Source organism: Drosophila santomea, chromosome 2L, assembly GCF_016746245.2.
Source record: "Drosophila santomea strain STO CAGO 1482 chromosome 2L, Prin_Dsan_1.1, whole genome shotgun sequence".
Lineage (NCBI taxonomy): Eukaryota > Metazoa > Arthropoda > Insecta > Diptera > Drosophilidae > Drosophila > Drosophila santomea.
Genome location: NC_053016.2, coordinates 14,424,877 through 14,444,696, shown reverse-complemented (window position 1 = coordinate 14,444,696; position 19,820 = coordinate 14,424,877). Strand labels below are relative to the sequence as shown.

Genomic DNA, 19,820 nt, shown 5'->3' with positions numbered 1-19,820 from the left:
AAAAATATAGTTAAGAAATATGTATTAGTTCTTTTATTTATTCAAATGTATCTAAAGACGGACAAAGCATGTACGGTTGTTCTTTCTACAACATGATAACATGTTGAACGACGCTATCTAATTTCTATTTCTGGCTGCAATTACTATTGGCCTTTGACGAGGGTAAACGTGCTGTCATTAGGTTATCGAAAAACACAACAAAGGCGATCGAAACGTAAACTGTACATAAATAGTTGTCACTATTTTCGTGGATTTAGTGAATACAAGAAGCTCAAGATGGTAAGATCGCCTCGGCTGGGTCTAAAAACTTATTTATGTGCTTTGATTTTATAGATCATTCGCTGTATTCTTGTTGTTTTCATTTTGACTGCAATTGAAATAAACATTTCAACAACGCAAAGAATTCCGTGTGAAATTTTTCCTAACTTACCAATATGTTTGCTAAGTACGACGACCACGACATCCATAACTGATTCTACAACTACGGAGGACATCACGACAACTGAATCTTCTTCAACAGCTGAAGACGTAACATCAACCACCCTTGCTCCTACAACCACTGAAAATATACCCACCACCACAAATTCACCCACAACGACAGAAGAACCAAGTACAACTGAATCAATTCCGTGTGAAATTTTTCCGTTCTTACCAATATGTTTGCTAAGTACGACGACCACAACATCCATAACTGATTCCACAACTACGGAGGACATCACGACAACTGAATCTTCTTCAACAGCTGAAGACGTGACATCAACCACTCTTGCTCCTACAACCACTGAAAATATACCCACCACAACAACATCCATAACTGATTCCACAACTACGGAGGACATCACAACTGAATCTTCTTCAACAGCTGAAGACGTGACATCAACTACTCTTGCTCCTACAACCACTGAAAATATACCCACCACAACAACATCCATAACTGATTCCACAACTACGGAGGACATCACGACAACTGAATCTTCTTCAACAGCTGAAGACGTGACATCAACCACTCTTGCTCCTACAACCACTGAAAATATACCCACCACAACAACATCCATAACTGATTCCACAACTACGGACATCACGACAACTGAATCTTCTTCAACAGCTGAAGACGTGACATCAACCACTCTTGCTCCTACAACCACCGAAAATATACCCACTACAACAACATCCATAACTAATTCCACAACTACGGAGGACATCACAGCTGAATCTTCTTCAACACCTGAAGACGTGACATCAACTACTCTTGCTCCTACAACCACCGAAAATATACCCACCACAACAACATCCATAACTGATTCCACAACTACGGAGGACATCACAACTGAATCTTCTTCAACACCTGAAGACGTGACATCAACTACTCTAGCTCCTACAACCACTGAAAATATACCCACCACAACAACATCCATAACTGATTCCACAACTACGGAGGACATCACGACAACTGAATCTTCTTCAACAACTCAAGACGTGACATCAACCACTCTTGCTCCTACAAGCACTGAAAATATACCCACCACAACAACATCCATAACTGATTCCACAACTACGGACATCACGACAACTGAATCTTCTTCAACACCTGAAGACGTGACATCAACTAATCTTGCTCCTACAACCACTGAAAATATACCCACCACAACAACATCCATAACTGATTCCACAGCTACGGAGGACATCACGACAACAGAATCTTCTTCAGCAGCTCAAGACGTGACATCAACCACTCTTGCTCCTACAACCACCGAAAATATACCCACTACAACAACATCAATAACTGATTCCACAACTACGGAGGACATCACAACTGAATCTTCTTCAACAGCTGAAGACGTGACATCAACCACTCTTGCTCCTACAACCACTGAAAATATACCCACCACAACAACATCCATAACTGATTCCACAACTACGGAGGACATCACGACAACTGAATCTTCTTCAACAGCTGAAGACGTGACATCAACCACTCTTGCTCCTACAACCACTGAAAATATACCCACCACAACAACATCCATAACTGATTCCACAACTACGGAGGACATCACGACAACTGAATCTTCTTCAACAGCTGAAGACGTGACATCAACCACTCTTGCTCCTACAACCACTGAAAATATACCCACCACAACAACATCCATAACTGATTCCACAACTACGGAGGACATCACGACAACTGAATCTTCTTCAACAGCTGAAGACGTGACAACCACTCTTGCTCCTACAACCACTGAAAATATATCCACCACCACAAATTCACCCACAACGACAGAAGAACAGAGTACAACTGAATCGATTCCGTGTGAAAATTTTCCTTTCTTACCAATATGTTTGCTAAGTACGACGACCACAACATCCATAACTGATTCCACAACTACGGAGGACATCACGACAACAACAGCTTCTTCTACTGTTACAACTGAAGAATTACCAACTACAACTACAGAAAGTCCTAAAACGGAATCCTCTTCTACAACTACTGAAGAATCATCGACCACTTTAGCTCCAACAACCACTGAAGAAGTAAGAACAACTACATCCGCGGAAGTAACAACAACCACCGAGGCTCCCACTACCACTGAAGAATTAACAACTACAACAATTGCTCCAACAACCACTTTAGCTTCAACAACTACTGAGGAAAACTCAACAACCGCTCCTATAACCACTGAGGAAATAACAACCACAACGACAGCTCCCTCCAACTCCCATGCTCATCACCATCACCATTACCACCACGAAGTGATTGGACCTCCACTTCCACCCCTTCCTGTTCCTGCCCTTCCTCTTCCCCCACCTTTTTTGCCAAACCTTGGATCCTTTCCTGAGGCTGATCATGCTGTAATTGCGATACTACCTATTCCGCCTCTACCTCAGATCCCAGCATTTCCTCCACTACCGCCAAGACCGCCGCTACCATTTGGAAATTTCTTTGGATAATGATATAATACATAAATATATATGAGCACATTTAATTACAAATAAAACATTGGCTCTGCAACAAATCAAACTGATTATGTCCATGATATGCCTTTCCCATCTATAGGTGACAGCAGATATTATTGACATTTTGGCGCCATCTATGTTTGAGCAATAGTACTGAAACGATGTAGAGATGTGTAAAAAGATGTATCTACATGTAGAACACATATGCATCAAAATCAGAAAAACATTTTAATCAAAATGATGTTTTTAAAGTTAACCAAGGTCCAAGCTATTGGAGTTTTCGCAAGCAGCATTTTGCTTTGTGGTGACAAATACACCTATCATATAAACATATATATGTAAATTTAGCAGCCCCGCCTCTATAAAATGTTTGTTTATAATACAAATTATAAAGATAGATAAACAGTTGCCTCTTTAAAATGTTTGTTTTTTCAAACGGCATTTTTCGTAACAGAAATATACGAAATATTAAATTCAGATAAATCAGATAAATATCATGAGAAAATTCTAGAGTAAAAGTCGACTCGTCGTTACTTTCATTTTTACTCAGTTCATTTGGATAGCTAACTAAATAAAACTCTTAAAAAACAAAGAACATTGAGTTTTGCCAGAAGTAAGCCCCAATAAATATTCAAGCAATTGTAATGTACATATAATTCTCATAAATTCTTTATTAATTCGATTTTTAAAATGTCTTGTTTCATTTGTGTTGCCCTCGTGTTAGTTTAATTAGTTTACTCTTCAATGCAAATGCCACACATTACATTATATTTAAGTATTCCGTATAAATATTTCTCCTGCAAGTCATCAATTTCGTTTGGAGTATTTATGTTGGTTTAGTCATAATTATTTGTGGTTAAATAATTTTAGCAATTAATTTTTATAATTAAATTCTATAATTTGCCTTGCATAGCGGATCTCCATGTCGTTCTGCACACTCATACATACCAATGTTCTATGTGTTTCTATGAGTTTGTGTAAGTGTTTCTTATTTTAACATGCACATTTATATTTGCAAAAAACATGAAATGCTATTTTGTATTTAAATATTTTATTCCGTATCTATTCAATAATCGAAGGTGAGTAAAAAGCAACAGTTAAACTTAAATGTCTCAGAATAAAAACTTTAAAATTATATACACCTAATAAAAATGAAATAAGATAAAAACTCAGATGATGGTAATCGAGAACAATTAATCCTGGAACAGTATACAAATGTAATTTCTAAACTTTAAATACACATTTACCAACATCTATGCCTTACCTCATTTCCATAAATTTTTTTTACATTTTCATTAATTAATTTTTAGCTTATGCATTGTAATAATTTCTCAAAGTATCACCCTGTGTTTTCTCATAGTTTTACGATTTTTTTTGTTTTGTTTTGTTTTTCTTCTTTTTCCATTTTCTTAAAATTTACAACAATACTTTAACTTATTTATCATATTTAAATTTTTCAACAAATCGCGCATCTTAAAAACCGGCCCAGAATCTGCGGCTATCCAAAGGATGAAAGTCCAAAAAAATGCGATAATAAAAGTTGAACAAAATGAATGCGAGTGTTTGTGTATGGCTATTGTAGGTTTACTTTTAGTAGACACTGTAGTACGTTGAACTGCTGCTTGGCTTTATTTTATTAGAGCCGCGTTGGTATCTGAAATGCATCTAATCTTAGTCGCATTTAAGGAATTAGTTCAAATAGAAAAGTCGAATGGAAGTTTAAGAGAATCTACTGAAACCATTCCTAGAGTGGATATGCTTTAATGTCTATGGAAACCGAAGTTGAATGCTGGGAAAATATCGAATTGAGCTCAGTACCAAGCAGCTCTACTATTTTACTGTTGTGATATTTGCAATATTTCTTTTGGTTTTTGTTTATCGTTAAGTTCTATTTTAAATATGCTGTACGTAGTTGGAGGAAAAAACACTTAAAATGTTTTGTTTGAACGAACTTCTTTAACTACATATGGATCTGCCTTGCATCCTGTGAGAAAGTGTTAGTCGTCTCTGTGTTTTGCGCTATATGGTTTGACTATTTTCGCTTAGTTTGGCTTTTGTGTGTGATTCTTTCGTTTGCAGTGTGTGTAATTCATTTTAAATTTAATTTAAAATAGGAACAACTCCCCTCGCCCCTTCGGCCACGCCTACTGCTGCTGGACGAGCAGCTGCTCCACCTGGTCGGCGGTGCGGAGCAGGAAGGCGGCGCTTTCGCGGTAAGCGGATATCACCTGCCGGGCGGCCGTCACCTCGTTGGCGCTCAGTTTGTGCGGCAGGATGGGCGGCGCTCGAACGGACTGGCCGTCCATGCCGCCGCCGCCGGCCACCAGCAGTTGTTGTTGCTGCTGTTGTTGCTGCTGCTGCTGTTGCTGCTGCTGTTGCTGCTGCAGCTGCTGCAACTGCTGGGTGGCGGTCACCAGTGCGTTGTTGTTGCTCGCATTGCTCAGGCTGGCCAGATTGGCGGCGCTCAGCTGCGAGTTGATGTTGCCGGTCACGGAGCTGTTGCTGTTGTTGTTGCTGACCATGTTGCCGCCAAGGCCGCTGGTCGGTTTCATCGAGAGATCGGTGGGCGTAACTGGAAAGCAAGACAGTCATATGATTAGCCATATCATTTATAACACGAGCTGTAGCTTGTTCGATGTAAAGAAAGTTTCACACGGTGTGGTACTTCTGCATAACTTCATATATTTGATAATTTGTCGCACTGTTTACTCACCATTTCCCAGGCCAGCCACTGCGGGGAAATATCCGGGATAGCTGGGGGCTCTGCCGGCGGCCACGGCTGCAGCTGCCGCGACAAAAGGTGAGGCCGTCGAGGGGGAACTGAAGTCCGTGGTGTACGGACTGCTGGCAGGGAGACCAGCTCCGTTGGAGGCGCCTGCTCCATTGGCGAGGGTCAATCCGGTGACACTGGCACCGCCACTAACGCTGGCATTCGAGCTGAGGGCCAGGGGAGAGCTGCGCGCCGAGCTCATACCGCCCCCGCCTCCACCGGCGGCGCCACCGCCTCCACTGCCACCCGCGGTGCCCGCCCCACCAAAGGGCAGCACATCCGCGTGCTCCGAGTTCGGCGTGGAGCGGGCGAAGCCGACGGCGCTGACGAACGGAAGAGCTGCGGCTGCCGCGCTGGTCAGTCCGGTGGCATCCCCCACGCCGCCCATGCCGCAGGTAGCAGTGGCATTGCCGGCGGCCGTGGTGCTGGTCCCGCCGGCCGTGGAACTTGTGGCAGCCACTACAGCTGCGGCCGCAGCCGCTGCTGCTGCTGCAGCAACCGCACTTCCAGGAGCGGGAACCGCGTGCGTGATGGGCTCCAGGCCGATGCGCATTCGTTTGGCGTTCATGGATTCGTTCTCGCAGGCGATGGCCAGGATTTGCTCCGCCTGCACGGATGTCAGATGAGCGGGAGTGGGTCGGGTCTGCAAAAGTTGAAAGCGGGTTTAGTTTGTGGCCTGTCTTCTGTGTCAAGCTTATGATATTTTTAAGAAGTGTGGGGCAAGAGGTAAGTCTGAGATAATTTCGAAATGCATGGAGAATCGGACTAATATGTACTTCGACTTTAATTGTACACTTTTTTCTAAGTTGGAACTTACCGTATTCTCCCATCCGTCGCGAGTCTTCTTGTTGCGCCGACACGACTTCAGATAGGTGCGGATGCGTTTGCGGGATCGGTCGCTGAACTCCGGGAACTGTCGGGCACAAGAGTCGATGATGGCCTGAATCTTCTCCTTGGGCTGCTTCGAGATGGGAATGATGCGATCGAGATTCTCATCAACAAACAGCCGCACAAACATCTGAAACGAAGGAGTGGACGTTGTAGTAACCCGTTGGGCTGACGTGACCAGATGTCTGGCGAATCTTTGGCAACGCTTGGCTTTACATTCGCCGTTCACTCACAGCTCACGCTTTACTCACATTGAAGGCTTTGAGCCGCTCGGGATCGTGTGTGGTGGCCAGTTTCTCGTCCAGCTTGTCATCGGAGTCATCCTCGGAGACCTCGTCCTCCTCCTTCTGGCCGGAGGAGTTAGTCTCGTCCTGCGTCTCCATGGGCGAGTGGGCATCCTGGCGCGGCACCGGCGACAGCGAACTGTCCATCTTGCCACTGGCCGCCGCCGCAGCTGCCGCGTTTTGGGCCAGAGCGTTCTGGTACTGCGCCCACAGACCACCCACCACACTCAGATCGGGGCCCTCGGTTCCATTTCGCACCGCCGTCGAGTTCTGGTAGTTCCAGGCCAGTAGCATCAGCTTCAGCTTGTCCGCATCCTTCATCAGGCCGGCATAGGCTTCGGATTCGTTGACGAGGCCGCCGCCCAGTCCACTGACCACATCGCCCAGCAGTCCGCCAGTGCCACCTGCTCCGCCTCCTGCGCCAGCTGCCGCCCCTCCTCCACCGAGGCCGCCTACGCCCACACCAACCACGCTGGCTGTGTCGGTGCTCACAACCGGTGTTGCCGGAATGGTTTCCTGAAAGGCAGAATTGAGGATATTGTTCGATTATCTTATGTCCAATATAAACAACAATTTAATTCAAATTTCTGTATTGTTTATGTGATTAGCTATAGCTAAAGTAGGTAAAATGTTGTCTCAAAACATTGTTTTTAGTGGGTAACAATTAATGCAATTATCAGTTGTAATTGACTGCAATCAGTTGGCAAATATTAAATTTGGTAATATTAAATTTGTTTGTAGAGAATTTCTACTTCCGCCTTTTTAAGATTTCTGAGCTTTTACAAAAATTGTATGAGCGAATTTTATAGACCGCACAAACTTCCTGGAAGCAGTTCGATATGCCAAATCCCGATGATTAGAAGTAGAACCGGTTGGAAGTTCGTTCGACCATTTTAAAGAATGCAAAAGGGAACGAAACGTCAAAGAAAGCAGACCAAAACCCCAGACCGGGCTTCTTGGGGAAAGTTTTACAGACTTTCATCTTCAGGGCAGCTCACCCCCAATCTGCTCCTTTTTCCTGGTTGCCCATGCATGGGGTTGCCTTTTTTCACTGTCCGCCTTCTGTGCACTGAAAATTAGTCGGCTTGGTGGCCGGGGTCGGGTTGGAATCCTGTCCTGCCCCTTTGCGGCCAACATGGCTCTAATGAAACATTTCGCCCAAGACGTTGAGCGTCCGGCACACAAGCATTTTTCCTCCGCACTCTTTAGGTTTTGTGGTTGAAGGACACTGCCAAGGTGGGGCCGTGGTGTTGGGGTTCTGAGATTGGGGATTGGCACTGGTAATGGCAGCACAAATGAAGCTGTGTTCCGTGTGGATGGCCATCGAGATTCTTTTTCCCTTTAAACGTGAACGGACTCAGAGTCTTAATTAACATTAATTTGCTCGATCTCTGGGGTGTAGGGGTAGGTGGCTCCAGGAAATAAATTGTGCAATTTTTGGGGGAACAAAAGTTTCGTTTTGAGTTAAAAATGTTTTCTAAATATGACAATACTTAAAGTTGTCATATATTTTCTTGGGTTTTTTTCCGGTAACTGCGCCTGATCTCTTTTATCTCTGAACATTTTTTATTTATAAGTTAGTTAACATAAGACCCATATCGCCACTCCATACTCTTCAATTTGAGTTTAAAGAAATATTTTGTAGTTTATTGCCAGAAAGTGAAACAAATATTTGATTTCTTACCTACAGCATTTCATGTTTGTACATATACATGTATATCATACGGTTCAATAAATAGAAACAACCACACACACATCATGTGCAATTTCTTTTAATTTCTTCAGCACGATTGCGTAGTTGGGTTTCGAATTTGAATTCTCATTAGACTAAGTTGTCGGGCCACAGCTCGAGACCGACTCGAGACTGACAGTTCGCCCCACTCCCTAAGAAGCACCCAGTTCCAAAGCTTGTCTCAAGCATCCTCGCTCGCACCGCCCCCGAAAACCGATGTCGTAACCACAAAAACTTTGGAGTTACCCCAAGCCTCCAAACACACACACATACACACATCCACACACACACACCCACACAACCACTCACACGTGAAAGGGGTGTGGGACCGAGACAAAAACTAATGCATATGTTTAGGCATTTTAATTTATATACACACACTCACTGGCACACGGGGGAGAAGTTCTAAGAAAGCTCACACACACTAACCCCCACCCATTCCCAATCCGAAACCCTAAGCCCCCAGACCACCTTCTTCGCCGTTGATAAAAGCAACTTCCATTTCATTTAAACTACAATTTCCTTGACAGTGCACAGGGCAACCCCTGGCAGGGATGTTGCTTCTTCTGGGTACGGGGATCACATGGGTTGGGATAGGATGGGTTGGGTTGGTAAGGGGAGGTATGGGATGGGATGGCGAATGGGACTCAGGTCCTGGCAACCCTTTCACGCACTTATGAGTTAAACGCAAATTTTCTTAGCTGCCTTTTAGGCGCCGCTCGGCGGGAGGGGAATGGCAGCCTCTGTCTGGAGAAATATGTCATCGGCAGTTGGTGGCGAGGGAAGTGGAAAGTGGGAAAGTGGAAGTGGGACGAAGGATGAAGGACGAAGTACGAAGTACGATTCCTGCCTGGGTGGTAATTCATTATGCGTGTGCTTAGAGGTTGCCGGCATTGTAGTGGTGTGCTCCAGACGCATTCGAAGTCAAAGCCTGCTTTTAGGCTGGCAGCCAGCAACGGCACATGTTTATCCTTCCCCTGTCACCTCATCGGTTGTTAGTTTTGGGGGCTGCCTTTTCCATTGAACTCTGCCCCCTTCCCTCACGTTCCCCCTCCCGTTCCCGACCCCGTTGCTTTGCCTTTGCCTTTGCCTTAACTAGTAAGATGCCACAAGCCCGCATATTTCTGATATTTAGAGGGGCTTCCTGCCATCCCCCACACACAAGGATCGCTGCCGAAAAAGGGCTACAAAATTGTGTGAGCGACTTCAAAATCAACGCCTCCCATCTCGCAGGCGAGACTCGAAATGGAAGTAAGTGCTAGGATTTATGGCCACTGCTCCTGCGTGTGTGTGTGTTTCCTGCTTGGCAGGTGTTACTCATACGCCTCGTGGGCTGCTGTCAGGCCCAAAACAAATTACTTGCCGAGAGGGGACAGCCCCTCATCTTTGGCCTGCGGCTGCTGGCAAAGTCAAGGTTGCTCGGGATGAGCTCAAGTCGTGTGCATGAGTAGCTAGAGGAGAATCCGTAAGTAGAATCCGAACATCGGCCCACATGCAGTCACACAGACTCCCGACGGAGTTGTTCCGGTTCCGTCTCACCCTTGGACTTTGAACATTTTTGCAAGTAGTCTAACCTCAAGTCTTTGTCCATTCAGAGTCCCGTCCCCAATTTCAGTTTCGTTTTAATTAATGGAAAATGTGTACACTTTCTTCATGTGGCTAGCTCTTCAATAGTGAAGTATGTGTGGGGGCAGGTTTTCAGGGAACTTGATTGGCAAAAGAAATGGAAAGATATTGCCTTTGCTGGGCTGTGCTTGATTTGAAAGTTTTCTACTAGGAGTTGTACTTCCCAAACATGGTACAAAATATAGGAAAGACCCTTGGAAGAGTCTGGAACGGGCAATGGAATCGGCCACTGCAGCCACATAGCTTCCAATAGAGCGATTCTATTCCAGTGCAGCACAGCAGTTTTTTCTCATATAGGTGCGTTCCATTCCGGTTAAAAATCCAGCTGCAACCCTCGAATGCATTAAGTGCATGTACTGCGCAATAGAATATATATACATATATATATATATATATAAAATATATATATAAAATAATATCCTCGCTGGTCAAAGCAATTACAAAGAGTGAGCGGCCAAACATGGGAACTGCATTCAACGTGACGGAGCCAGTGCACCAAAATAAACAAGAGAGAACGCTATAGTCGAGTTCCCCGACTATCGATAGCTAGTGGAAGTGCAAAGAGAGTCTCAACATGACATTTGGCGGTGGCGTTAGAGTCGGCGTGGCAAAAGTTTTTGGCAAATCGATAGAAATTACAAAACTAATACAAAATGAAAAATATCAAAACATTTTGCAAAGTGTGGGGTGGCAGCTTTGGGCGGTTGTGGCGTTAGAGTGGCGTGGCAACCTGAATCGACAAACTTGCGCTTCTATGTCTCTGAGTCTGTATGTTTAATCTCAACTTTCTAGCTTTTGTAGTTCCTGAGATCTCGACGTTCATACGGACGGACAGACGGACAGACGGACAGACGGACAGACGGACAGACGGACGGACAGACGGACATGGCCAGATCGACTCGGCTATTGATCCTGATCATGAATATATATACTTTATATGGTCGGAAACGCTTCCTTCTGCCTGTTACATACTTTTCAACGAATCTAGTATACCCTTTTACTCTACGAGTAACGGGTATAAAAACAAATGGGGAATATAGAAAAAATCGGTGAATGGGGTGGGCAGGATACGCCAGGACAGTTTCAAATTAGTTACCAGCCACGGTTTTAGCCGACGGCTGGGTGGTCAAAATGGGTGGAGAGCGTAACAACTCACAACAAATACCCTGCCGTATATATGAAATATTGAAAGCGATATACATAAGCGATATGTGTGCATTTACGTAGGATGTATGTGACTCGGATATTTGTGTAGGGCGGCAAGTTATTTATTTGTTTAGGGCCCGAAAAAGTGTCAAAGGGCGCGTTATGAATCAAGTAATAACAGGCTTAGCTTAATAGTTCAAAATGGGGATTATGGCTTGGTAAGCTGTGCATTGATTTGTAAGTGTCGGTAGATGGTTTAAAAACAATCCTTGTCCTCACATGAAAAGCGCGAAAATAAAAAATAAGTTAGTTAAAATGTTGTGTTCTTTACTGCACAATATTGTTATATATTTTCGGCTAATGAGCAGAAATCTCCCAGCTGACCCTAATCAGAATATAAGGGAATGCCACATATGTAGTCCATTCCTCCCAAATCATCTGCGTGTTTGGAGCCCGAGTGTCGCCGTGGCAACTGCCAGCACTCATACGCCCGGTGTGCGCTGTATGAAATTTTTTTTTATTTTTTGCACCACACGCACAAAAGCAAAGAGAATGCGGGTCCAGTGGAAACTATTTTCGCAACTTGTTTAGCTCTGGTTTGTGAAACACGCAGTGGTTGGCAGTGCTGGATGTGAAGGTGCAGTAGCATCCGAAGAAGAAAGAAGCACAGTGGCAATCAGAACAGTTCCTAAATTGTAATTAGATATGAAATATTGTATATTTCTGTTCCTAATATTATAATACCGAAAACAAATGAAATGAAATCCGTTAAGAGAAAAAGTACATTATTAACTGCAGTGTATAGCCGACAAAGGAGGCACTGCATCCTGGCTTAGTACCGAATGCATTTGTGCACAAATCGAGGGTGGGCAACGAGTGCAGCTTTGAACCACCCCCAAAGCGCAGCCCCTGGCTTTTCCGCCCTTCCGTCCTCCATCCTCCGCGTTTTACGGCATTGATGATGTTTTGCTTTTCCATTTGCCACCCACTGGTAGGCAACATTATTTAGCAAATAAAAAAGGAGCGAACAAAAATTGGGAAAAGCGTTCCCTTTGCGAACTTGATTTGATTTTTTTCCGCCCAACCCGTTTCAACTCTCGCTGTTGGCCACAAAACGGGTCAAAGTTACTCACATCAGATCGCTTTTTTTGTGTGGGTGGCGGCAAAAGGGGGTCGTGTAATCGTTGCGCCGGCTGCATACATTTCGGGGGCAGTGTAACTAACTCTACATGCCATGCCACTCAATCGCCCAATAACAAAGGCACGAGCCGTCGCTTTTTATGCAGCACGCGAATATTATTTGTCCAGCTCCATAAAGTATGCAACATTTTGTTGACCAACGCGAAGTTATCCGCTGAAAGCATGGAGTCCTTTCAGAATCGAACGCGAACGGGTACCGCTCCTTCCCTGTCTGGCCTGATTAGTTTATGATGTGGTTAGGACGACACAGCCGGTTGACTGGATCGAATAATGGGATTGGGCTAAAAACTATGGCTTTTACATTTTACCTCTCCTAGTTTAATAGCTGATGTTTAGTGACATAATAGTAGCGCTATCTTCAAGTTGAGCAAACCGCAAAAGCATAGTTTTTGGTCAACATTTAAGCCAAAGCTATTCTTAGATTATTTTATATTGTCTAAGATAAATTCAAAAAAAAGTTTCTCTGAATAAATTTCTGAGTATTTCTGTTTGGTATTGTTATTTTCCAAACTATATATTTTAATATGAATTTAATTTGGTTTCTTCCTGCCCGTTGTTGCTCGTTGTTGCTATTTTAATCATTGAGTCAAATTTCTCGCACTGACAGTTAAAATCGTTATGCGCAACTCCCTTTGAAGCGGCTCATTTGTAATTTATCCCATGTCCCTATATATCGTTTTTTACACGCCCCCCATCGCCGCATCACGTTCCGAAATTGAAACATAATATTGTCAGACATTGATGCCCGTTTCCTTCAACGACCGCAACCGCACGAGCTCTCTCTCCTCCTGGCCACTTAACCACATCGACCATCCTCCCCATAGCCACCCAAAGCTCCACTACGCCCACACTCCAGGAATCTGTCACAGAGGTGCGTAAATAAAATACAAAAAAGAACGCCTACGAGTATGTAAAGAATACCCCACATATGCTCGGGGATGCCCCATATGGACCAGTTAACCGAAGCCACTAGAGGAGAAAAACATTTCTTCGGCCAGGCGGTTGACGGTCGTTTTTTAACGCCTTTTTGCACTTGCCATTTGTGTAACGGCCTTCCCAACTTTTTCCCTTATTTGTTCTCCCATTTACAACAACACTCACTGCGAGTGGGTGGTGTCCGGTGGTTAGTGGCTGGTGGGGATGTGGGGATGTGGGTACGTGGTGAATGGGGGAGTGGGTAGTGGGAAGTGGGTAGTGGGTGGTGCATGCCGCTTATCAGCGATTGCAGGCTGCGTGCGTTATGCGTGAGAGAAAAAAGGAGAAAAAAAGACAGAGACACAAATGGCAATTGGTGCGCACACATTTTTAAAGGCGGAGCTTTTTTGGTCCTTTTTCACGCACGCACACACACACTGACGCACTCTCGCCGCTCACTGGACGGCATCGGCGGTAGGCTCCATTGCATCAGTGTTGGCGTGTAAAAATATTACGCATGCAGAAATATATACACATATAAAAAGGAGAAAAAAGCGCGTAGCCAGCCGACGTGAGACGAGCGATGCAACGAATGCACCAGCGCGCGTTGGTGAAAAGAAAAAATTGGGAAGGATATGGGGTTAATGCAGCGGGGGGGCCTTATTATCAATGAGGGGGCCATGGAACCGATTTCCCGCAGCGGCGCGGGGCGGTGGAAAAAATGCTGGCTCACATACAAGGAAATCTACTTACTCATCTGCCCAGGCTTTGAGCCCAGCCAGACATCACAATTAATGCCCACCACGCAAATGCACGCACACTGGTTGCAACGCGTTGCAACGTTGTAGGCTCGCTGGCTGTAGGTTGTTGGCCAGTTAATGCCACCCACAGTGGGTGCTTCAACCCTGCGTCCTGCGTCCTGCGTCCGTCGTCCTGCATCCTGACTCACACAATCCGCCCCGCCCCGCCCCGCATTGCAATAATTTCAACACCCTCTCCCCCCTTTTGGACGGCAAACAAAAATTGCATTTTATTTTCGGTTTTTGCGCCTGATGGCGGACGCATTCCAGTGCTATTTTTTTGTCCTGCCCCTACAAATCACAATCCCCACCATCACCCCTAAGTTGCACGCATGATGTGCCCGTTAGTCGATGCATTAGCTGAACAAGCCCAGCTGGATGCAGCCGGAAAATGGAGGTGCAACAGTAGGGTGCTGACAGGTGGTGGGCAGCGGGACTGAGGGGATGGAATGTGTGAGTGAAGCGCCCAAAAGTGGGCACATGTTCTGCCCGCGCAAATAGGTGGAAAATGTTTTTGTATTTTTCTGCGGAATGTTTTCTATCATGCTATCATGCAAAGCCAAAGGGTAATAAATTGTAAAAGTAACATTCATTGGATAGAATATAATTATATGCAGTTAAAGTTGTTGGCACCGTACTAGCAAGAACAGAATTAAATATACACAGTTTAGGCAATTAAACTCTTTTAAAGAAGGGTTAAAACAATACTAAATCTGAAATTCCCATTCATGCCTTTTATTTCTAGTTTTCCATTATCAATCGTTGGAGTAAACAAAGATAATAGCTTTGAAGGGCTGCGATTCCTGGTTTAAGACTTCTGATGCGGTTCTGGCGCATTAGTGATTAATGATTTGCATATTCTGCAGAATGGGACATTAACTGAAGCTTATTGTTTGCTGAGCTATTTAGTTGGTATGTTGTGTCGCTTAGCTTTCTTGAGTCCTCTTTAAAACCACTTCGAAATTCTTCGAGCCCTCAGCTCAAAGGCAACTAGCGATACGGCTGATGATGATGATGAGCCCAAGTTTCTACGCTGATTTGCGCTTTGGATTAGCATATGAATTCTCATCATCATGATGGTATGAAGATGGCGATGTGCAGAATCCTGTCGACGACACCTGCACGTCGGCACTGCGTTGCAGTTAAGTGAAATCTATAGCCCAGTGCTTCCACACCTCACGCACATTCCGCATACGCCATGTGTGCAGCAGGCCAACAGCATCGTTTTCGGCAAACGAGATGGCGAGACTTTGTCACTTCAGGTGAGAGGGAAAGCCAAACGGAAGGCTAGGTAGACCCAAACCCCATCCCCAACCCCAACCCCAAACCAAACCCAAATCCAAATCCAAAGTCATGCCCATGGGTGTTTTGGTGCTTGGATGCTTGGGTGATTGGGAAATGCGAGAAAGACGCCGATCGACTACACCTAAGCTGACTTAAAGGGTTGGCCCATGACAATGGAGGAGCATTGTGTAACGTGACCCATCTTGGGCTCATTATCATAATCCGAGTAGGGGAAGACAGAACCATTTTGGTTAGCTAATACATAAGCGAATATGTTATCGCTTACCGCTTCGTTAAAATATTTTACCATTAATTCAATTATGCGTATGAATACATCTGTTAATTAGTACCTATTTTCGATGAGAAGTGTAAACATTTCCATGGCATTTAATTTGAAAATGTTTTATTAAATATGTGTGGCTTTCGCCTATCAGTTCCCATATACTTGCCAACAATCGGGAAATCGGATGGTTAAGAAGCCATTTCAAATTAGCTTAAGCTAATGGACAATTATTGCTACTTGCATATCTCCACGATGGACGAGATAGTCGCCTTTATCGTTCGGAATTGTAGGTAATAGATTTATATTGTATTTCTGTGGCAATAGATGTCCGGGAACGTTGTTTATTAATTCCGAACGGGATATTTTTTCGCTCCTTTGATTACATTATTCATGTATATACCCCGCTGAATGCATGATTGCACAAAGCGAAAAAATTTAATGACATCCTTATATTTTGTATAATCTAAAATATTTATAAGTCCCTAGGCTTCACTGAATCATTCTATTTACTAAATAGTTCCAATTTTATTTAGTTTTAACAACTCACTTGGCCAAAATTCTTTCTCTGTATATACGAGTATGCTTGATAAAAAATTATTTGAATATGCAAATGGCTGGAAAAGAATCGCCTGGTCAAACATTTAAATTTTTTCCCAAGCGATCCTTTTTAATACTTCCTTTAGTTTTATTGATGTGGTTTTTTTTTTGGTTTTTGTATTGCGTAGTGGGGATAAAAAATGACAAATAATACATCGACTTATGTAACCAACTGTACAATGGAAAGGTGCTCTGTACGCCTCTATTAAATATTAAATACATAAAATATTTAACCAAACTAAACGTGTGTGCAGCCGAAAAATCATAACAAATAAAAATTCAAAATTAAGCAAAATCAAAATCAAAATAACTGAACATGAAAACAAAATTTGGTGTATATAAATATGTGCATAAATATACAGAGAATATTTTTCAATGGCGGGACGCAGTGCTGATTGATGCGGCTTATGCTTTGAAATTTGGAAATTTTTTATCAGCATTTTGCATTAAATATATATTTCTGCCTAACAAAATTGAAGTGCCAATATTTATGGTGTATAAATACGGAAGTTTTTTGACAAAGACCCATAGCGGGTTAGAAAGCATTTTTAAGCCCAAGCAGACTTGTAAACTGTTGGTAAAATGTACCAAAATTATTCGTAAAGCTGTTTAACCCTATTAACGCAGGAATCCGGTTCGTTTCTCTATTAAAACAAAACGTCGTTAGGGAAATCCATTAAAGCGCTGAGAAGACTCCTCCGCCATGAATTGGATGTATTCCATTCGGCACGGGCATCCTCTGCGAATGCCAAGCAATGTGAGAAATCAAATTCAGCTTCAGCCATCACGATTTTCATTGCAAACGGATGTGGAGGAGTCCCCTTACTAGTGTCCCCCGTACCCCATAATCCATACCCCATACCCCAACATAGACATCGACTTCGATCGAAACAAATCATAATCAAATCGAATTTCAGTTGATTTTCACTCGCAAAGACAGTCGCAGTGGCTCAGTGGCCTTCTCCCTAAACTAAAGCCCGTGGAAGGCGACTCATTTCCAGGAAAACTAGGGGGATGCTGCGGAGGTCGGGGGAAATGGGTCTCGAAATAAAGCAGAACCGAGAGGAAAGCGCAAACAAAAAGAAAAAGAGAGCAAAAAGAATGGCACATAAAATTGATGATAAACCATTCCAAATAATATTTTCCTCTTTGACGCTCTGCGGGCGAGGAAATGCGAGGTGGAAACTTCTTGGCACAAGGCTGCGCCGTGGCATTCCTAACTCCTCGGCTCAGGATTTTGGGCAGAGGAAATACTGTGAAGTCTGAAGGCAAAATGATGAATTATTTGCTGCCTCTTTCGTTAGGCGTCAAAGTTTCCCCAGTTGCGGGGGCTTGGGTTTGGGCGATGGGCGGCTGGCTTTGAGTATTGGATGAGCAAAAACATAAAAATGAATGCGCAGCCCAAGCAAACGTTTCACGGAAGGTGGAGCCCATAGACCCAAACGCAACCCATGCAATCCATTCGAGGCAAACGGTTTTTGACACAATTTGCGCCACTGTCTGAATTTTTGGGCCCTGACAGGGACGAAGTGGGCGGGCCAGTTGGATTGGGTTTTGGTGGTGTCTGCTGCTTGAATGATTTTTAAACGAGGCAAGAAATCCCAAAAGATGCGGCAAACGCTTTGCTGGCATGAGCTCACGTGGTCCCCCCGCTCCGTATTCCTCTTTGCGCCACGCCTTCCCCTTGGGTCTTACGAATATCCCTTTTTTTGCTGGTGATATTTTCCGTAAAAATGGGCGTCCTTTATGGGCAGTTCCAAACCCCACCCCCATCCAACCTCCCAAGGCCTCATCCTCCCCGCGGGCAGCAGATAATACAACCAAACATTTTGGCAAAAACTTTTTTATTATTTGGCCCCACCATGGCTGTAAGGGTGGTGGCTGCACAAGGGCGATGGGTTCCCTGGTTTAGGTCTGAGACTTCATTTGAAAGAGAGTTTCGGCGTTGGTTTTTTCTGCAGTGCCAGGAGTGAGGGTGGTTACTAGATCGCAGATAGATGCCCGGAAAGGGTTATTTTTTGAGAATTCATTTGCCAAAAGGGTCTGTTGGGGCACTTTTGTGGGGTATGGATGGCGGAAAACTCAGGGTCACATACTGTACCGAAATCCCAGATCTATAGGTAAAGCGGGTTTTTGTTTTGCAATTAAAATAAAAGCGTACTCCTGTTAACTAGTTAAATTATAAAAGGGTTTAAGAAAATTATGGAAACTGAAAGACCTCTTTTTGTTGCATATAAGACTTTTAGTATTCCATCGTCCTTATTTTTGATGAATGTTTTTCCAGGCAGCAGGAGAATTCGGTTTAAATTATCTTTCGATGTCAAAAATCGTTCAGATGCGCTCTCTCAGCCTTTCAATCAAGCTCGCTCCTGGTTTCTCTGAATTTAGGTCCTGTCTGCAGAAGCAAAAGCAGAAGCAGAAGCTGAGAATAAACCACGACCCCGCCAAACTTTCGTCTCTCCAGGCGGCGCTGGGTGGCCGGCGCCAACATAATCAACAACGCCTCCAACTCGGCATGGGATGGTTCCCGCTCTTCAGCTGGCGCCCACTCCAGACAACCCCCACCACCCACCACCCCACACCACACACAACACAGCACCCCACCCCGTTAAACCCAATCCCCGAAGCGCACTTGAGTTCGGAGCAAAAGCGACTGAAAGTTGGCAGCACAATATTTCCAGCAGCGACGGCGTTGGCGGTTTTACAACCTTCGCGTGTCCTCCTACTCCTCGTCGGGCTCTTGTCGAGATGGGGCCGGTCTCGTCCTTTTTGGCGGCCCCCCCTGCCCACGCCACCCGCTGTGAGTTTAGCACACCTAGCCAGGGCGTCCTCGGTCCTCAGTCCTCAGTCCTCGTCATCGTCGTCTAGCAGCGGCAACCTTCGCAAATGGTAACAATTTCAATTTCTCTGTCGCCTTATCGCACCCGCGCACATATGTGTGCAGGGGGGAACGGAAGATGGAAGATGGGAGATGGGAGACGGGAGACGGAGACCCAAGTCCAGACCCGAACTGAAACTCCGGCTCGAATCCGAAACCCTCTCGACCCGCCTCCAAAGTTTCCAGCTCAAAGTTACCGATTTGCGCTTGGGTGCAAAAAAAAAAGGGAAAAGGGAAAAATGCGCCCGACGAGGACGAAATTATTACAAGCTCGAAGGAGTGGCAGGGGCGGGTGCGACGGGAGTGGCACGGCAAAAATGCGTAGCAGATTAGCGATTTAGGGATGTGGAAAATTCGTACGTCTGCCACCCCCGGCCGTCGCCCCTTGGCCGACCCCTCAGCCTTCTCTCATCAAAACAGGCAGCGAAGAAGGGTTCCCGAGTTTCGAGGGTCTTGCAACGGGCT

General features: G+C 44.6%; 2 protein-coding genes across 4 annotated transcripts in view; one reads left to right on the top strand and one right to left on the bottom strand.

Moving 5' to 3' along the window:
- Positions 1-45: 45 nt before the first annotated feature.
- LOC120444129 (mucin-5AC) lies at positions 46-2,946 on the top strand. The gene is made up of 3 exons (XM_044005767.1): positions 46-75; positions 334-2,306; positions 2,346-2,946. The coding sequence occupies exons 1-3, from the start codon at positions 46-48 to the stop codon at positions 2,944-2,946; spliced, it is 2,604 nt and encodes an 867-aa protein (XP_043861702.1).
- A 708-nt stretch (positions 2,947-3,654) lies between these two features.
- LOC120455016 (glycine, alanine and asparagine-rich protein) overlaps positions 3,655-19,820 on the bottom strand; it is a 58,279-nt gene continuing 42,113 nt past the window's right edge. The window contains exons 1-5 of one of the 3 annotated variants that reach the window (XM_039640870.2): positions 7,893-8,394; positions 6,862-7,410; positions 6,540-6,740; positions 5,666-6,365; positions 4,079-5,524 (exon numbers count right to left, since the gene is read on the bottom strand). In XM_039640870.2, coding sequence (XP_039496804.1) covers positions 5,097-5,524; positions 5,666-6,365; positions 6,540-6,740; positions 6,862-7,410; positions 7,893-7,928 — 1,914 coding nt within the window. In that variant the 5' untranslated portion in view covers positions 7,929-8,394 and the 3' untranslated portion in view covers positions 4,079-5,096. Of the gene's footprint in view, positions 5,525-5,665; positions 6,366-6,539; positions 6,741-6,861; positions 7,411-7,892; positions 8,395-19,820 lie in introns of those variants that run through there. The other 2 variants (XM_039640845.2, XM_039640861.2) reach the window with 2 other exon arrangements.

Bases quoted from the DNA above. Each gene is read 5' to 3' on its own strand.
- LOC120444129 (XM_044005767.1), top strand. From the start codon at position 46: ATGTATCTAAAGACGGACAAAGCATGTACG. The intron at 76-333 runs GTTGTTCTTTCT...TTGATTTTATAG, and splicing joins AGACGGACAAAGCATGTACG to ATCATTCGCTGTATTCTTGT. The intron at 2,307-2,345 runs GTGTGAAAATTT...ATGTTTGCTAAG, and splicing joins AGTACAACTGAATCGATTCC to TACGACGACCACAACATCCA.